Below are 17,857 nucleotides of genomic sequence, written 5' to 3' on the forward strand. Positions count from 1 at the left end.
ACTCCAAACCAAACAAAAACAGATCCTGAGCCCATCAGCCTCCTTTGGGGATGGCCTAAGGGGGACCAGAGTGAAAACCTCCTTTGGAGATATCACCAACACAACCTCTGTGCGTGCTGCAGGCTGTCAGAACTCCTCAGCTCAAAAACATCTGCCAGGAGATTCTCCTTCCCCGTTCCTGGGAGCTTCCCTTCTGCCAGCTCTTGGCTCCTCACACTTTGCTTTATTTACCAAGTGCCAGCTCCCAGCGTAGGAATAAACCGTGGGGCTGTGCCAGTTCTCTGTTTGAATGCGAGAGCCTGAATACAGAGGAATTCAAATTAAATAAAAATTAATTACAAAGGGCTAAAATATTTGGGAGTTAAACCAGGGACTTATTCAGACATTTATGGCTGGAACCACCAGAATGATCAGGCTGGATCAAGCTGGGAATCCAGCTTGTCCGGGATAGGATTTCTAGCAGGAGGCACCAGCAGTTCCTTAAATAAAGGAGTCAAAATTTCTGTAACAACCAACCAGATTTAACACAGGCACAAAGAAACTGCTTCCTACCCCAGGATCAGCTCGTTCAAGCCTCAGAAACTCCATCCCTTTTTTGTTTTCCCCCATTATTGTAACCTTAAGATGCCCTGTGGACAGCTGCAGCCATCATTCCAGGTGCCCGTGTCTGACCTGGGAACCCGCTGGAGCTGCCTCCAGCCCGGCTCTGACCTGGGAACCCGCTGGAGCTGCCTCCAGCCCGGCTCTGACCTGGGAACCAGAACCCGCTGGAGCTGCCTCCAGCCCGGGGTCTGACCTGGGAACCAGGAACCCACTGGAGCTGCCTCCAGCCCGGCTCTGAGCTGGGAACCAGAACCCGCTGGAGCTGCCTCCAGCCCGGCTCTGACCTGGAGAGGGCAGAGGAGGTGATCAGAGGGAGGGAGCAGCTCTCCTGGGAGGAAAAGCTGGGAAAAAGTGGGAAAAGTGGGATTGTTCAGCCTGGAGAAGAGCAGGTTCAGGGGTGACCTGAGCTTAGGCTTCCTGAAAGGAGGCAGGAAGGAAAATGGAACGGATTTCCAAGAGTGCCAGGAAAAGGGGGAATGGGTTTAAACTGCCAGAGGACAGGGCTGGGTGGGGTATTAGGAGGGAATCCTTCCCTGGGATGGGTTTCCCAGAGAAGCTGTGGCTGCCCTGGCTCCCTGGAATTGCCCATGAAGAGGTGCCCTGGCATGGCAGGGTGGCACTGAGCCCGGCTCTGACCTGGGAACCAGAACCCGCTGGAGCTGCCTCCAGCCCGGCTCTGACCAGGAGAGGGCAGAGGAGGTGAGATCAGAGGGAGGGAGAGCTCTCCTGGGAGGAAAAGCTGGGGAAAAAGTGGGAAAAGTGGGATTGTTCAGCCTGGAGAAGAGCAGGTTCAGGGGTGACCTGAGCTTAGGCTTCCTGAAAGGAGGCAGGAAGGAAAATGGAACGGATTTCCAAGAGTGCCAGGAAAGGGGGAATGGGTTTAAAGTGCCAGAGGACAGGGCTGGGTGGGGTATTAGGAGGGAATCCTTCCCTGGGATGGGTTTCCCAGAGAAGCTGTGGCTGCCCTGGCTCCCTGGAGTTGCCCATGAAGAGGTGCCCTGGCATGGCAGGGTGGCACTGGATGGGATTTGAGGCCCCTTCCAACCCCAACTCCACCATTCCAAGCCCTGGGCGTGCTCAGGCCAGCTCACCTCACAGGCAGCACACAAATTATTATTTTATTTGGTTTGTAAAGCCACAGGAAGAGGCTCAGGGGTCCCCCAGTCCTGCCTGTGCTACCAGGGCCTGGGAATAAACCAGGAATGGTTCCTCGGTCAGCTGGGACAGAAATTCCAAATTTCAGTCATTTCACGGAGAAGGGAGGATCAGGGAACTGAAATCTGGGGTTTCACAGGTGCAGGATGGTCCATCCCTGAGCCAGCACCTGGTGCAGGCAGGAGCAGCCCCACACACCCCGGCCCAGGCAGGAGCTCCTTCCTGAAGCTCTGACCTGACAAACACCCCTGCCTCATCCCCAGTTATGGAATTAATTGATAAATATTAGGTAAAGAAATATCATGTATGTACACTTTCTGAGCAGTGACTGCTGGTGCCTCTCCCCCTCCTGCTCCCCTGCAGTGGTGTCACACCGAGAGGTGCAGCACAGCTGTTTTCACCTCTTGATGGAATTAAAATCAAATTCATTTTAATTAATAAACCCAACCTGACTGTGAAAACAATTTTTTTGCAAAGCACTGAGAGCAAGTCTAACAGCTCAGGTGACACAGGGCAGATTTAATTTTTCCAGGAAAGATTTCCAACCTGAAATCCACTTTTTTTTAAATTCTGAGTGCATAAAACTGAAAAATTACAAAGCTCCCCCCAAACCCAAAAATCAAAGCTCAACAGTTTTTACCACAATACTGGAGCTTGGGGGGTTTGTCAAGGTTTTTCTAAAACAGAAAAATCAGGATGAGAAAAGCTTTTTATAAGTGTCTGGAGACCTTTATTCAATCTATAAATCCAAATCTCTCTGGATTCGGAGCTGTCCAAATTGCAGACAATGTGAGTTTAACAATGGGCTTGATCTTTAAAAAACAACTTTTTCCAGGACACAACTTTCAGTGGAGCACTGAGCCTGCAAAATAAAAAAGTTTAGGTTTAAGCAGAGAAAATCCAGAGGCTCCTTAAACGGGCAATTATCTATTTTTAGATATTTTTCCTCACTTCCTACCAATATCAAGCCAGTTTGATGAGAGGGCAGCATAGCAGAAAATATCTAAAATTGAGCCAGGAGGGTAAAAAAGTTCATTTTTAAGCTATCCCCAAAAAAAGGAGGAAATTCACTGTACAGGCAGCTTGTAGATCTCCTGCCAAATAAAGGGTGAAATTCACTGTCCAGGCAGAAATTCTGGCTGGAAATTTCTCCCCAAAAAAAGGGGGGAAATTCACTGTCCAGGCAGAAATTCTGGCTGGAAATTTCTCCCCAAAAAAGGGGTGAAATTCACTGCACAGGCAGAAATTCTGGCTGTGGAGCTCAGCACCTTCTGAGACTTCTGGGAATTGAATTCCGAGGGGAAAATGAATTTTTGCTGTTGCCAGCCAGGCTCCAGCAGGAGCCTCCTCCCTGAGGTGCAGCCACACCTGAGAACAAAAACAAAACAGGAGCAGAACCTGTCCCAGCACGGGGCACTGATGACCAGGAACAGCTCAAAAATGAATTCATTTCAAAAATGACTTTTTATCCCTCCAAAATGCCATGTTCTGGAAGGAAGAGATTCTGTTAATTCAGTGATTTTTATGTATTAAAGGCCAAAAAAAGCAGATTTCTGCACAAGGTAGAAGCAGTCAGCAACATGTGGGGTTGTCACCCTGCTTCACCTTGCTCTGGAATATCAGCAATAAATCAGAAATAAATCAGAAATAGACTTTTCAGCAAGAAAATTAATTAATTTAATTTAAATAATTGAGAGAAGAGCAGTTCTGCACAGCCCAGAAATCAGGTGGGCCAAGAGGAATATCTGGAAGGAAGGAATGGTTCAGGTTTGTAAACTCCTGGCTTTTGATGAATTAAATTGAATACTGAATTAACCAGAATTCAAACACTATTTTGAGGTCAGACTCGGGCACCACGAGCAGGGAAGGGAAAATTCATCCAGCAGGAGAAAACAGCTGAAATCTCCCCTTAAAAAAAGTTTCATATTTGATGGAAGAAGAGTTAAAAATGTTGATTTTTTATCTCTACCAAACAAAACCTAAAGGTGCTGTAAAGCTTTTGGTGGTCAAAGCAGGAAAGGATTTGGTGGAAAATATTTTCCCAATTTTTGAGGATATCAGGAACAGGGATTTGAACTCCAGCCTACCTGAACTACAGGCTGAGGTGCATCCAAAGGGATCTCCTGGAGCCAAAATTAATTGCAGATAATTCCAATCTTGTCACACAGCTCCAGAGCCCTTTTCTAAAAGCAGCACTACAACAACTGCGTGTGTTTTCAGTGATTTTCTCTCTAAAAATAGACACCTAAATGTGCTCTGGATTTGTGTTCCAGGGCGTGTCCTTTGTAAGAATTCAAACCTTCAATGAGGAGAGCAACAAAGAGATTTATTAACCTGCATCTCCAGCAAATTCCGGTGGCCAAGGAGTAAAATGAACAAGGCCAGGACTAATTGGCCCACTGGAAAACTTCCCTTGGTTCCAAAGCAGCTCCAGGTTCACAGGGGTGAGTAAATGCCTTTGGTGACCGCTGCAAGTGCACCCCGGTCTGGGGAATTATGGGGTGGGGAGAAGGGTAAAAACCCCAATTTTTGAGCTGATGGCACGAGGAGAGCCCTGAGGTGCTGCCAGGCCCTCTAACCCTGCACTCCAGGTTTCATTTCATGCGCTGCAAATGCAAATTCCAGCGCTGGGCAGCAGAGGATTTATCCTGGACCAGCTCCCCACTCCCCAGGAGCACAGATACTACACCCAGCGAGCTCCATTTCCCCAGGATCCCACCCAGAGGGCCACCATTAATCTTTAACCAGCTCCACACATTCCTCAGGCCAGCACAGATTGCATAATGAACCTATAAAAAGCAGCAGACAAGCAGTTAAATATTGCTAAATCTGCCAGAGATGCATTAAATGCTGCAGCAGCAGGGATTTGAGAGAGGCCAGGTTGTAAACTCTCCCCAGATAAGTTGTTCTACAATCAAGGAACACCTCGGTGCAGTTTCCAGGCAGGGGAGTGAACCAACTGCAAGGAAGGGAATTTCTGGGCAGGGAAACAGCAGGAAGTGGGGAGGCAGCCCTGCCCCTCCAGGTGATCCTCTGCAGCATTCCAAAATTCAATGTCAAAGCCTAAAACTGGAGGCAGCTTTGTTTCTGCTGCTGGACAACACCAGGGCCACACATCCCTTCTTTGTTCAAACCCTCCCAAGAGCCAAAAAAGTGGAAAAGAATAAAGTTGGACCCAGACACTGAGTAATGCAAGTGCCCTGTGCTGATAAGCAGGCCCTGAGAGCCAAGGCTGGCGTAATTAAAGCTCCAGCTAACAGAGGAATAATGAAAATGAACCATTTCCACCCCACAATCTTAATTGTGCTCGTGGAGAGGCATCCCCACGCCCTCCACAAATCAAGCTGAAATGCTGGGAGATGACAGAAGTGGCAGAACAATCACAGGAGTGTGAGCAGGAGACTCTGTTCCAGCTCTGGCTCTCCCACAGCCACGCTCTGTCCCAGCTGGGACCAGGCTTCCTTGTGAAACAGTTCATTTAAGGATTTTTTGGGGTTTTCAGCTGTGATAAATGGGAATTATGTACTGTCAGTTTATGTAATTGTTACACAACTGCACGGACTTCAAAAGTATTCATGTGGCCACAAATTATATTATTTAAAAATCTGGACTAACCGGTCAAAATTGAAATAGCTGGGTTAGCAGAGCCTTCAGAAGCACAGCTCCAAAAAGGGCTGTGAAATGCAACTTGTCAGGATTTCAGGCTCATTCCTTTACCCAGGGGGGACAATTCCCTGAGCTGAACACGGGAACAAACCACAAGCAGGTCCCCACTCCCCTTTGCAGGCTTTGGAATCTGCTGCCACCTCTTATCTTTTGCATCACCAGAGGTTTTATCCCCTGAAGATTATCTGGAGTTGCCATGCAAGTGGCAACATTTATTATAGTGGCACAAAGTGCTGCAGGTTATTTGTAGGTCCTAAAGCCAATACAAGTGTCCTGCCCCAAAGCCAAGGCTGGGACTTTTTTTTAGGGTTTGAAAGGCCCAAATTCTCCACAGAGGGCTGCAAATCCTATTACTGGAGTGAGTAAGAATGATCAAGTGTTTCCTTGTAATACCTTGACTAAACACCACAGCCTGCACTAATTCCACTCTGCTCTTAAAGATGCCAAATAACAAAGCAAACAAAGCACTTTGGAGGCTCTGGAAACTTTCCTCCAGGTTTTTTGGGGTTTTTATTTTGGGTGTCAGAGCCCCAGGAGCCAGCCTGTGCTCAGGAAGCAGCACTGGTGTGGATCATTGCCATTGTCCAGCTGGGATGGAGCAGAGGAGCTGGCAATTATTATTGACTGGGGTTCCAGAAACTGCATCTTCACGAGGAGGCAGCACATGCATTTCCCCCACCCAAAAATCAAAGATGTTGTGTTTTAACACAAACCCACTTTTGCCTCAATGAGTTTACAGCAACTCCAAAGCTCTCAGGGTGTGCTGGAAACAGAACAACTCTGCTGAGCTCAGGTTCAGGTAGAAAAGGTCCTTAACTGAAGTAATTTGACCCCAAAAGTCTTATTTTCTAGACCAGCTGAACAAGAACGTGCTGATAGTTATTAATTTTTGTTCATCAAGCCCTGCACAGAGAGCATCCTGTGGGTGAGCTGGTTGTTCCTCTCCCCATCAAGGTGCAGAACAGCTCCTCTCTAATCTTCTGGGATTTTTCTGTGCTTTGGGCACTCGGCAGCCCCAGGAATCCTCTCCAGACTCCCAGCCCTGCTGGGGCAGGTGAACTCACCCCTGATCCACTTCCCTGCCCACTTCCAGGCAGGGGGAGGCGGCTCCTCCTGCCTTCACGGTGTTAAAAGTTATCCAAAATAAAGATACATTCTTTAGATCTGTTTCAAAAACCTTGCCCTCTGGGGTCCGTGGGTGCTTTGTCCCCTCCTCTCTCCTGTGGGAACACCAGAGCAGCTCTGCAGGATGGGGAAAGGGTTTTTCACAGCCCTGTGGGGTCACTGCCTTTCCCTGGGTGCTGCTGGGGACGTGCAGGATTCCACACCTCCAGCTGGAACCCCCTGGACACAGCAGGACACTCAAACACCTCTCCAGGAAGGAATCCTGCAGACCAGGCGGCCCTGCCAGGAGGAGCCCCCGGGCAATTCCTGCATCCCAGAGAAGTTCCCAGGGCTGCTGCTCGGCGCTCCTCTCCTCAGCAGTGCCTTCAAAAGCCACTTAAAAAGCCACTGCTCCCCTCCCCCCGAGTGTTATTTTTAACCTGGATGATTTCAGTGATCCCATTTACAGCCCCACAGCTGTAACAGGGCCGGGGTGTGAGGACAGGAATAGTGGGCTGGGATTAAAGGGGAGGAAAAAGGGAATTTCTCAAACCGGCCCTTTTTAAACTGAAATACCCCAAAAGGCAGCAGAGGCCGCGAGGCTGGAACCAAACCCCTGAGCCAGGATCAAACCCACGAGGAGATTTAGGTTTTCAATATTTCTGTCACATGACACAAAGTTACTCATGTCTGCTTGGGTTCCTGCAGGTCCCCAAAGTCACAAGACTCCCCATCATCCCCAGCCCTGGGCCTTCCCCAGGGAAGGACTCGCTGCCTTCTCTACCTGTGCTTCACATCCTGCAGGTTTTACTGCCTCCTTGCATTTATTACCTGTTTAAAACCAGGTTTAACCGCCCCTTCAGCACAGCAAGGCTCAGATCTGCTCACATCTCAAGACTTAAAACCTCCCTCAAATATTTTTTTTTTAAGCTCTCCGTGTGACCATCTAATTTTCAGGGAAAAAAAGAAAAAAAAAAAGCCCCAAACCGGTTATCCCTTTATAATTCTATACCTATCTCAAATCGTAAGGAAATAAATAAATAAATAAATAAAGACGTGAAAGCAAATTCGGGAAATCTTGGCAGAGCAGCCAATGAGAATGACTGGGAGAGACTTGAAGGATTTCACAGAACTGGTTCCGGCTCTGAAGCACGAGCACGGCGAGGAGGATTTTTCTCTCCTTGCAGAAAAAAAAAAAAAAACCCGCAGCCTTTCGGCTCCGCAAACCTTTTCCCCGGCTCTCCTCCCCAGCCTCTCCGTGCCACCGAGGCCTACCCTCCCCGAGAGCCACACCGGGGGGACTTCTCCTTTCACGGCTTCTTTGGCTTTTCCAGCAAAACCCCCGTCCATCCCCAGGCCCGCTCGGAGCCAGCACGGGGGTCCCCGAGGGGCCGGGGGCGCGGGGATCCCGGCCGGGCTCGCCCCGGGCTCGTCCCGGGCTGATCCCGCAGCCCGGCCCGGCCCCGGCAGGAGCCGCCCGGGGGGACCCGCGGGGGCCGCAGCGGGGCTGGGCGGGGCTGCCCCCGAGCCGGGCCGGGTCTAGGGGGTCCCGGAGGGCTCTGGGGGGCTTTGGAGCCGGCTCGTCCGTCCATCGCGAGTGGAAACACGGGGCAGAGGCGGGGGAGCCCCGAGGGGCCGCCCTGCACCTGCCCGGCCGGGCCCTGAGGGGAGCGGGGGAACGGGGGCAGCGGGGGCAGGGGCCCTGAGCGGGGATGGGGCCCTGAGGGCGGGGGACACCCCGGGGGTGAGGCGGGGACCGAGGGGTCCCCCGGGGCACCGAGGGAGCCCCTCGGGGGGCGCGGGCTGGCGGGACCCTCGGGGGCGGGGCGGCAGGAGGAGGAGGATGAGGAAGGGCAGGATGAGCAGCGAGAAGGGGGGCCCTACCTGCACGGCGGCCTCCAGCTTGCCCTCGAAGGTGAAGTCGATGAGGTCCGGCTTGAGGCAGAGCCCATAGTTGAGGGGGGACACGTCGGCGGGCAGCCGCTCGAACGGCCGCTTCTCCGGCATGGCGGGAGCGCGGGGGGTGCGGGGCTGCGCCCCCCCCGGCGGGGCGGCGGCGGCGGGNGGGGGGGAAGGCGGCGAGAGGGGTTGCGTAAGCGCTGCGGGGCAGTGCGCCTGCGCGAGGGCACGCCCCGCGAGGGCACGCCCCCTTTTCTGGGGCACGCCCCTTCCCGGGAACGGGGCAGCCCCGGTAACGGGGATCCCAGTAATGGGAGTCCCGGTGAGCCCCGGTAATGGGGATCCCGGTAATGGGAATCCCGGTAACGGGGATCCCGGTGAGCCCCGGTAACGGGAATCCTGGTGAGCCCCGGTAACGGGGATCCCGGTAACGGGGATCCCGGTAATGGGGATCACAGTGAGCCCCGGGAACGGGGATCCCGGTAATGGGGATCCCAGTGTGCCCGGTAATGGGGATCCCGGTAACGGGGATCCCGGTGTGTCTGTAATGGGGAATCCCAGTGTGCCAGGTAATGGGGATCCCGCTGAGCCCCGGGAACGGGGATCCCGGTACCGGGGATCCCGGTGACCCCGGTCCGCGTGGGCCCGGCACAGTGCAGCCCATTCAGCGAGGCTCCCGGTTCGGACGGGTGCTGGCTCCCCGTTGCCCGGGGCTCTCAGGCCAGCTGCCCTGGGCGGGGATGGCACGGTGCCCCCGGGGGCTCTGGTTTTGGGGTGACACGGCACGGCACCCCGGCAGTGGGGCTCCCAGCACTCCCAGTGCAGGGGTGGCGCTCCTGGGTCTGCCAGGGCACCCAGACTGGGGGGCACAGCTGCAATGGTGCCCCCAGACTGGGACACCCGGGTTCCCTCTTTGCTCTCTGCATTTCAGTTTACTTCTCACTATTCCTTCCTTAGAGAGAAGGGGTTCGAGAGGGGAGAAGGGGTTTGAGGGAGGGAATAGGGATCCCAGGGAGGGAACACGGATCCCAGGGAGGAGCAGGGATCCCAGGGAGGAGCAGGGATCCAGGGAGGGAGCAGGGATCCCAGGGAGGAGCAGGGATCCCAGGGAGGAGCAGGGATCCCAGGGAGGAGCAGGGATTCGCTGAGACCTGGAGGAGCCGGCGGCACGAACTGGGGCAGGGAGAAAGTACAGACAGCTCCCAGCACATGGTTACAAAAAGCCGGCGCTGCCGAGCCCGGGTTCATCCGGGGCTGCCGCGGGGCCGCATTGTGCTGCAAGCCCCGGGGAAGGAAAGGGACACAAGGGAACAGCTGGAAACAGCTGGGAACAGCTGGAGCCGCGCGGGGGTTCGGGCAGCTGCCGCCCTGCTCCGTCCTGCCAGCTCGCACGGGGACACGGGGACACGGGGACAGGCTGCGGGGCGGGGGGACATCGGCGCCGGGAGCTGCTCCAGGGAATGGTTCAGGATTTCATGGAATCCTGGCGGGGTGCTGGGCGGAAAGCCCCGTCCGCCCTGCGGCCAGGGAAGGGCTGGACCCCAGGGCTTGGCGAGCAGGCTCCGTGCGGGGTTTGCAGCCGGGGTTGGAGCCAGCCCGGCCGTGCCACGCTGGGGACACCCCGAGGCCACTGCGGCACGGCGGCAGGAGAAGCCCAGCCGTGCCCGGCCGTGCTGGGGACTGTGCCAGGGCAGAAGTCCCGTCCCCTCCCGCCCTGCCGCGGTGCTGGCAGCGCGGGTGGCCGCGGGTGACTGTCCCTGGCAGAGCCGCGGGAAGGTCAGGGGCAGGATAAAACTATTCCTGGAGCAGAGCTGCTGGCTCCGCGCAGGGAGGCGGAGGGGATTGTCTCCTCCGAGCTCTAATCCCCATCCCGCATGGCCGCGGGGTCACCGGGTGCCCTCCTGCCCCGCCGGGGGGGTCTCGGTGGGCACGGGGCTTGTGCTTGGCGAAGGGCTCCGGGCGCTTTCCGCCGGTGCTGCTGCGCACGGGAGGTGCCGGGAGGTGACAGATGCTGCTGTCAGCAAGAATCCGGGAGAAAAAGGAAAAAAAAAAAAAAAAAGAAGGAAGAAAGAGAGAATGAGCGAGGCTCCACGGAGAAAGGCGGGGGGAAGCCGCCTCCTCTGGTGTCCCGACCAAACCGGGTTCTCCTGTAGCGCCAGACTGCGGAGGGCCCGGGGACAAACGGACGGGGTGGAAGCCAGGAGCTGTAATTAGCCCAGAGCCTCTGCAGCCACCAACCGCTGTCAGTGCTCCTTTCTAATTAGGAAAAACAAGGAGGGGGGGAAAATTAAAAAGGGGAAGAAAGAAAAAAATGAAATTCCCGAGAGAGGCTTTTCTTTTCTTCTCTCTCCTCTCCGGAGTTCTCGCCGTGGCTGCCGGGGCGGGAGCGGCCGGAGGGCACCGGCTAATCCTGCCCCGCAGGTCCGGGCCGCCGGCTTAGGGCTGGAATCCCTGGTATTCGGGAGCACGGGGACAGCAGCGCTCCCCGCTCGGGGGCCTCTTGCTCCGCGGTCACTCCCGGGGGGTTGGGAGGCGTTTTTCCCTGGGTTTTCCCCTCTCCGTGTGTGCGTGCGGCTCTGCCCGTCCCCTCCCGCCTCACCTGGGACGAGTTGCACAAGGATGGAGGCAAACGTGGCCCAGCCCCTGCCTGGAGCTGGCGGGACAGCTCGGGGCGGCTGCCGGGCCCTGATCCCAGCCCTGATCCCAGCCCTGATCCCGCTCTCCCACGGGACAAATCCCCACGTGCTGGTTGTGCAAGGAGCACAGCACGGCTGGGCTGGGGACATCATCCCTTGGCATCTCCACGGCCCCACCCCAAATTTCCTCAGCGATGCTCCCTGGCCGAGCCCCCCAGGAGTCCCCCACGGGCAAGGACGTGGCTCCAGAGGGTTCCAGAGCCCCCAGCGCTGCCCACGGAGGTGAAACCGGCCGGGACGGCATCCCGGGGCAGCCGGCAGAGCCAGCTGGGCTGGGAAAATCCAGCCCCACCAGTCTGGGGCCGTGGGAAAGCGCCGGGGCCGCGGGGCTCCGGGGCCGGTGACTCAGCCCGGCTGCTCCAGCGTTGGCTCCGCAGCCCCGGGGCTTCATCCCGGTTTTCCAGAGAATCCACGTTTCCCGCCGGCGCTGCTGCGGGAAGCGCTCTCTGCCGGTGTTGCCCCCCGCACACCCCAGTGAGCATCACGCCGAATTTTGGGAGGTGCTGGTGGGCTGCAGACGTGATCCCCCCACCCCCAGCGGGGCCCGGCTCCCCCCGCGCCCCCCGCCCGGCCCCGCACGGCCGCTCCCGGCTCGTCCCGGTTCAGATAAGAGCTCGGGCCGGGATCAACGGTCTCGGGCACGGCGGAGCCGTCACTACACATTAACCAGCTGTCCGATGGAGCAACGCGTCCTCGGAGCCAAGATCAACAGTCCCCGGAGCGAGCCGGGAGCGGGGCCAGGCGCGGCGAGCGCGGCCGCAGCCTCCCGGCGAGCCCCCCGCCCCCGAGGGGCCCCCGGCCTTCGCACCCCGGGCGTGGGCGGGTGATGAGCATCCCCCGGGGGTCCCGGCGGCTGCCGGCCGTGGGGTTTCCAGGGAAGAGGGCTTGGCATGGGCTGGTTTGTGTTTTAGGGCGGGGATGCCGCATCCTGGGTTGTCCTCGGGGTATTCGGAGGGACCCCCGAGCCCCCCCCGCGCTGCTGGCGGCATCCCGGGGGTGCCGCATCCTGGGCTGTCCGGAGAGACCCCCGACCCCCCTCCACCCCCAGGGGCTGCTGCCATGGGAAATCCCAAAAGCATCGCACAAACCCCACGGAGCTGCTGGGGGGCGCAGGAACCTGGGGGGGATCTGCGCGTCCGGGGGGGGTCTGGAAATGCGGGGAGGGGGTCCTGCGTGCCGGGGGGAGGGGCTCTGCGTGTCCAGGAGTGCCCTGGGGGTTGGGGGGGGTCACCACAGGTCTGGGGGGCTCCGACACCCGCAGCACCCCCGCACGGGGCAGGGTGGGGGTCCCGCGCCCGCGGCACGTGACCCGGGTGGGGGATGGGGGATGGGGGCAGGGACCCCCCGCACTGCACCACGCACGGGGGTCCCCCCTCCGCGCGCTCGGGGGAGGGGTGGGGGCCTTGCCTCCCCTCAGGGTGCCGAGGCGCTGCTGCGCCCCGCGGCGCTGCCCGCGCTTGTGCCGGCGAGGAGCAGGCGGAAGGGCCCGCGGCTGCCCGAGTGGGCCCGGGAGCTGAGCGCCGAGGAGCGGCAGCGGCGGCTGAGCTGCGCCGCGCCCATCTTCCCCGACGAGCGCATGGAGCGCACCTTCTTCCTGGCCTGCACCGGTACGGCCCGGGCACGGGACAGAACCGGGCGGATTCCTTCCCCACCCTGCCTTCCCTGCCCGAGCTCCAGAGATCCGCCTTTTCCTGGAATCCCAGAGGGGTTTGCGTTGGGAAAGCCCCTCCAGTGCCACCCCTGCCAGGGCAGGGACGCTCCCGCTGTCCCTCATTGCTCCAAGCCCTGCCCAGGGCACTGCCAGGGACCCCGGGCACTGCTCCGGGCACCCGTGCCAGGCTCTGAGCTCCCTCCCAGGGAGGGATTTCTTCCCCAGATCCCTCCCGAGCCCATTTATCCATCTGTGAAAGCAGAGCAATGCCACAAGGAGCTGGAGAGTGGCATCACGGAATGGTTGGGTGGGAAGGGAGCTCAAATCCCACCCGGTGCCACCCCTGCCATGGCTGGAGAGGAGTGAAAGGAAATGGAAGGGAAGGCCATTCTCCCAAAAAAGCCACATTCCACCCAAAAAGCCCCTTTCCATTCAGAGCCAGGGCTGGGGCACCCCACAGAACCCCAGGTTTGGAGGGAAGGGACCTTCAGTCCCACCCAGGGACCCCTCCCACTGTCCCAGGCTGCTCCAGCCTGGCCTGGGCACTGCCAGGGATCCAGGGGCAGCCCCAGCTGCTCTGGGAATTCCATCCCTGCCTCTCAGGGAGGAATTCCTTCCCCAAATCCCCTCTAAACTTCATTTTGAAGCCATTTCCCCCTGTTCCCTGTGCTGTGGGGAGCAGCAGAGAGCAGCACCCGTGGGCCAGCTTGTCCCAGGGATGCTCTCTCAGAAACTCTCCCATCCCCCTGGGGGAAATTGCCTTCCTCCCCGGGGTGCTGAGCCTGCTGCCGGGCTGTTCCCCCAGCTGAGATCATGGACCCCTACGTGCCCCCCGAGGGCGACGCGCGCCTCAGCTCGCTGTCCAGGCACGGCGTGACGCAGCAGATGCAGAAGCTGAGGCAGACCGCGGCCTCCCAGCTGGCGTACGTACCCCTTGTGAGCTAATGAGCCTCGTTAACCCGCTGCTTGGCCCCTCCTGGCTCTGCCCGTGGCTGCTATTCCTCCCCAGGGTCACCGGGGAGCCCCAAATCCCCTCAAAACGCCCACAGACCCACCCAGGACCCTCCTTGTGTTCCATCCAGTCACCTCCAGGACCCCCCAGATCCCCCCAAAACGCCCACAGACCCACCCAGGACCCCTCAGATCCCCCCAAAACTCCCACAGACCCACCCAGGACCCCCCCAAACCCCCCAAACCCCCCACATCCTCTCAGCCCCCACCAAACCCCCTCTGTGAGGGGCTGAGGGATCTCTGGGTGATTTTTAGGATTAAGGGGCTGTTTCCTCCCTGCTTTTCCCACTTTTGTTGTGCTCCCCTTCCCCTGAGTTCCCACCTCTCCTGCTGGGAGCAGCCACGCTGTGCACTCCCAGTTTTTTTAGGATTCTTTGGATTTGGCTCTTTTATGACCACTGAAGGTTTTGTCTTAGTGGGGGATCTCCAGTTCTCAGCTGGTGAAAGCTGGGATTGAATCCTGTAGGATCCAGACATCCAGGACAGCTCCAGTTTTGTTCTTTCCTTGATTTTTTCTTTCCCAGCCTGCGGAAGATCAAGGATCACGACCCGGATTTCAGCACCAAAACCTTCCCTGAGAAAGCCCAGGAGATATTCATTGAGGCCCACAACTCCCTGGCAAAGTGAGGCCCTTCCCTGACCCACGAGGGGCTGGAATTCGTGGGGGGAAAAGGGGGAATTTGTGTGGGGAAACGTGGAATTTGTGAGGGGGGAAAAGGCAGAATTTGTGTGGGAGGAAAAGTAGAATTTGTGTGGGGAAAGGGGGAATTTGTGTGGGGGGAAAAGGGGAATTTGTGTGGGGAAACATGGAATTTGTGTGGGGGGAAAAGGGGGAATTTGTGTGGGAGGAAAAGTAGAATTTGTGTGGGGAAAGAGGGAATTTGAGAGAGGAATTTATGGGGGGAAAGGAGGAATTTGTGAGGGGAAAGCAGGAAATTGTGGGGAAATGCAAGAATTTGTGGGGCTAGAGCTGGAATTTGTGTGGGGAATATCCAGGAATTTGTGGGGCTAGAGCTGGAATTTGCGTGGGGGAAATGCAAGATTTTGCTGGGAGAATTGCAGGAATTTGTGTGAGGGGAATATCAGGAAATTGTGGGGGAAATGCAAGAATTTGTGGGGCCAGAGCTGGGATTTGTGTGGGGAAAGCAGGAGTTTGTGGGGCCAGAGCTGGGATTTGTGTGGGGAAAGCAGGAGTTTGTGGGGAAAGCAGGAGTTTGTGGGGAAGCTCTCTCCCTGTGCTGAGGTGCCCGGGGTGTTCCCTTGCAGCTTCAACAAGCAGAAGCTTCACTCCCTGGTGACCGAGCGCTGCTACCCCGTAAGTGCCCGCAGGTTTGGGGGGTCTCAGCTGGGAGGGACCCCCGGGATCAGCAGCCCCAGCCCTGGCCCTGCGCAGCACGATCCCAGCAGTCCCTCCCAGCCTGGGGGTCCTGACATTCCAGTGCCCAGAAGCCCTCAGCATGGAGAGCTTTTCCCCAGAATCCAGCCTGGCGCAGCTCCAGCCATTCCCTGGGTTCCCAGAGCAGGGGTTGGTGCTTGGATCCCTTCCATGGCATTTCAGACTCTCTGAATTTCGTCCTCTGCCTCATTCTTAATGGAGTTTTCCCCCCTCTTTTTTTTTTTTCTTTTAAAGCTTTCTAAACCTGGTGATGCCTTATTTTTTTTTTTCTGGATTCAGCAGAGAGCTGGGAGGGAAAACCCAAAATTCATCAACAACCAATGAATTGTTTGTGGTGTTTTCTCCTTGCTCCCATTAACACCAAACCGAGTCATGTTAGAACCCTAAATGCTGAAAATTTTAAACCTTCTGTGCTGAAGAGCACAGACCCACAAGAAAATACTGTATTTGACCTAAGACCATAAAAAAACCTTCCAAAATTGGTTAATAACGCTCAGATTACAAATGTGTAGTTTGATTAGAAATAATATCACTAAGGAAAAAACCTGCAATTTAAGATTTTAAAATATAACAATGTATATAAGGCAAAATAGAAGTTTAGAACAGTGACTAATTGTTCTTCACAAGTTTAAGTGATATTTTATAATTAGAAAAGTCTGCGTTGTGGACTTGGAGTAATTAGTTATTAAGCTAAAAATAAAAATAATTTAAATATTGTTTCTCAGTTAAATAATTTAACTTTAAAAGACCTTGTGTAGAAAGATAATTAACCTTTTTGTAACTTATTAGTAAAATACTGTAAAACTCACAGCTTAAAGTATAAATAAAAATAATAACCATCTAAACCTAATCATAAATAAAACATAATAACCATCTAAACCTAAGCACAAATAAAACCTAAACATCTAAACCTAAACATAAATAAAACCTAACCATCTAAACCTAAATTCCATCTCAAATGCCTTCAATCCCAACCTTAACAAAACCAAAAATCCCCAAGAGCCCCCAGAGTGGGAGCTGATTTTCGCTGTCGGGAGCGAAGAAGTCATTGCTAATGGAATTAACGCCAAGCTGGTGTGTGCTGGCAGGACATGGTGCGAGGGAACCGCTACAGAACCATCCGCTGGAGCTTTCTGGAGTCCCTGGAGCCCCCCAGGGTGGTGCACGTGCGCTGCGAGGGCATCCTCAACCGGGGCAACCTCTACGGGCAGGTGACAGTGAGGATGCACAGCCGCCAGGTGAGCCTGGCCGGGGCCTGGCAGGGGCACCTCTGCTGGCCCGGGGCCTGGCAGGGACACCTCTGCTGGCCCAGGTCACATCCAGGAGCCTGCTCCAGGATGAGCAGTCCCCGTTTTCCTGGGAGGTCACTTGGATCACCCAGGAGCCTGCTCCAGGATGAACAGTCCCCGTTTTCCCAGCCTTTCCTCCTCGGAAATTCCATCCCTCCATCTTCCCTCACCAAGCCCAACCTGCTGCCAGCCCAGCACAGAGATCCCAGCCTTTTTTTGGGTTGGAAATCTCTTAAATCCCATCCCATGGGCAGGGACATCTCCCACTATCCCAGGTCACTCCTAACCCCATCCATCCTGGGGTTTTTTTTGGATCTTTGGACAGATTTTGGCCATCTATGACCGCTTTGGGCGGCTCATGTACGGCGGGGAGGACATTCCCAAGGATGTTCTGGAATATGTTGTGTTTGAGAGGTACCTGGTGAACCCCTATGGAACCTGGAGGATGCACGGGAAGATCATCCCAGAGTGGGCCCCACCCAAGGATCCCATCATTAAGGTGGGAAAGGGCTGGGAAATGCAGCTCCCTGGGGGGAAAGGCAGATCCCTGGGGATCATTCTGGGCACAGCTGAGCTGCCTGGGAGGGGAAGGTGGGGGGTTCCTCCACGGGCAGAGCTGTTTGGAATGTCCTTTTCCTGCTGATTTTTGTCCCTTGCTTTTCCAGACTGTGATGATTCCTGGCCCAGCCCCGGATCCCTCACAGGAGCAAGAAACAGTGAAATAGAAAGTTCTGGAACGTGGACAGGGAGAGCAAACAGGCCAGGAGGGAGGATTGGGAATGTGCTGGACGTGGCTGTGCCTTTGGGAAAGGGCTCCAGCCACTCCAGATTTGTCCTTCAGGGAGCCCCAGGGGCTGGGAGGGGGATCTGGCTGAGCTCTGGGAAGAGCTTGGCTCTGTCCCACACTCCGTGTGCTGCAGCCTCACCCTCGCTGGGTTTCTGTGAGGATGAGGAGCCTTGGCAGCATCCACAGCTCACCCTCTGTCCTGAATTCCATGGGAGAGCCCTTGGAATATTTGTCCCCTCCATGGGAGGTGTCACAGAGCTGCTGCTCAGGCATTAAAACTTCACCAGTTTTTTCCCACCTCTCTATCTCTGCTGATTCCCAAACTCCTGTTTTTTAACAGAAACCAGGAAAACCCTCAGTCGAGTTCTGTGGTGAGGTGAGGGGGTGCTGTGTTGGGGTTTCCCAGAGGAGCTGCAGCACAGCTGATCACTGGATTTCATCTCAGTTTTGGCTCCTCACCAGGGGCTGGGGTTGGTGTTGGTGGCAGAGCTGGTGCTGCCACTGAGGGACTGGCACCATCCTGTGGGCACCATGACATTTGCAGCTGTCCCTGCTTTGCCTGGCTTGGGAAAACACTTTTTTTTTTTCCCTGTGAGGCTC

At 56.1% G+C, this 17,857-nt stretch overlaps 2 protein-coding genes across 3 annotated transcripts in view; one reads left to right on the forward strand and one right to left on the reverse strand.

Annotated features, from left to right (window-relative positions):
- NPEPPS (aminopeptidase puromycin sensitive) overlaps positions 1 to 8,601 on the reverse strand; it is a 33,242-nt gene extending 24,641 nt beyond the window's left edge. For both annotated transcript variants that reach the window (XM_039704662.1, XM_039704661.1), the window contains exon 1: positions 8,413 to 8,601. In XM_039704662.1, coding sequence (XP_039560596.1) covers positions 8,413 to 8,535 — 123 coding nt within the window. In that variant the 5' untranslated portion in view covers positions 8,536 to 8,601. The remainder of the gene's footprint in view (positions 1 to 8,412) is intronic.
- Positions 8,602 to 12,450: 3,849 nt separating this feature from the next.
- On the forward strand, positions 12,451 to 17,562 carry MRPL45 (mitochondrial ribosomal protein L45). The gene is made up of 7 exons (XM_039704679.1): positions 12,451 to 12,730; positions 13,580 to 13,697; positions 14,310 to 14,408; positions 15,052 to 15,100; positions 16,270 to 16,419; positions 16,796 to 16,969; positions 17,136 to 17,562. The coding sequence occupies exons 1-7, from the start codon at positions 12,451 to 12,453 to the stop codon at positions 17,193 to 17,195; spliced, it is 930 nt and encodes a 309-aa protein (XP_039560613.1). The 3' UTR covers positions 17,196 to 17,562.
- The last annotated feature ends 295 nt before the right edge of the window (positions 17,563 to 17,857 follow it).

The sequence above is a fragment of the Passer montanus genome, unplaced genomic scaffold, assembly GCF_014805655.1.
Source record: "Passer montanus isolate IOZ18808 unplaced genomic scaffold, ASM1480565v1 scaffold179, whole genome shotgun sequence".
NCBI lineage: Eukaryota > Metazoa > Chordata > Aves > Passeriformes > Passeridae > Passer > Passer montanus.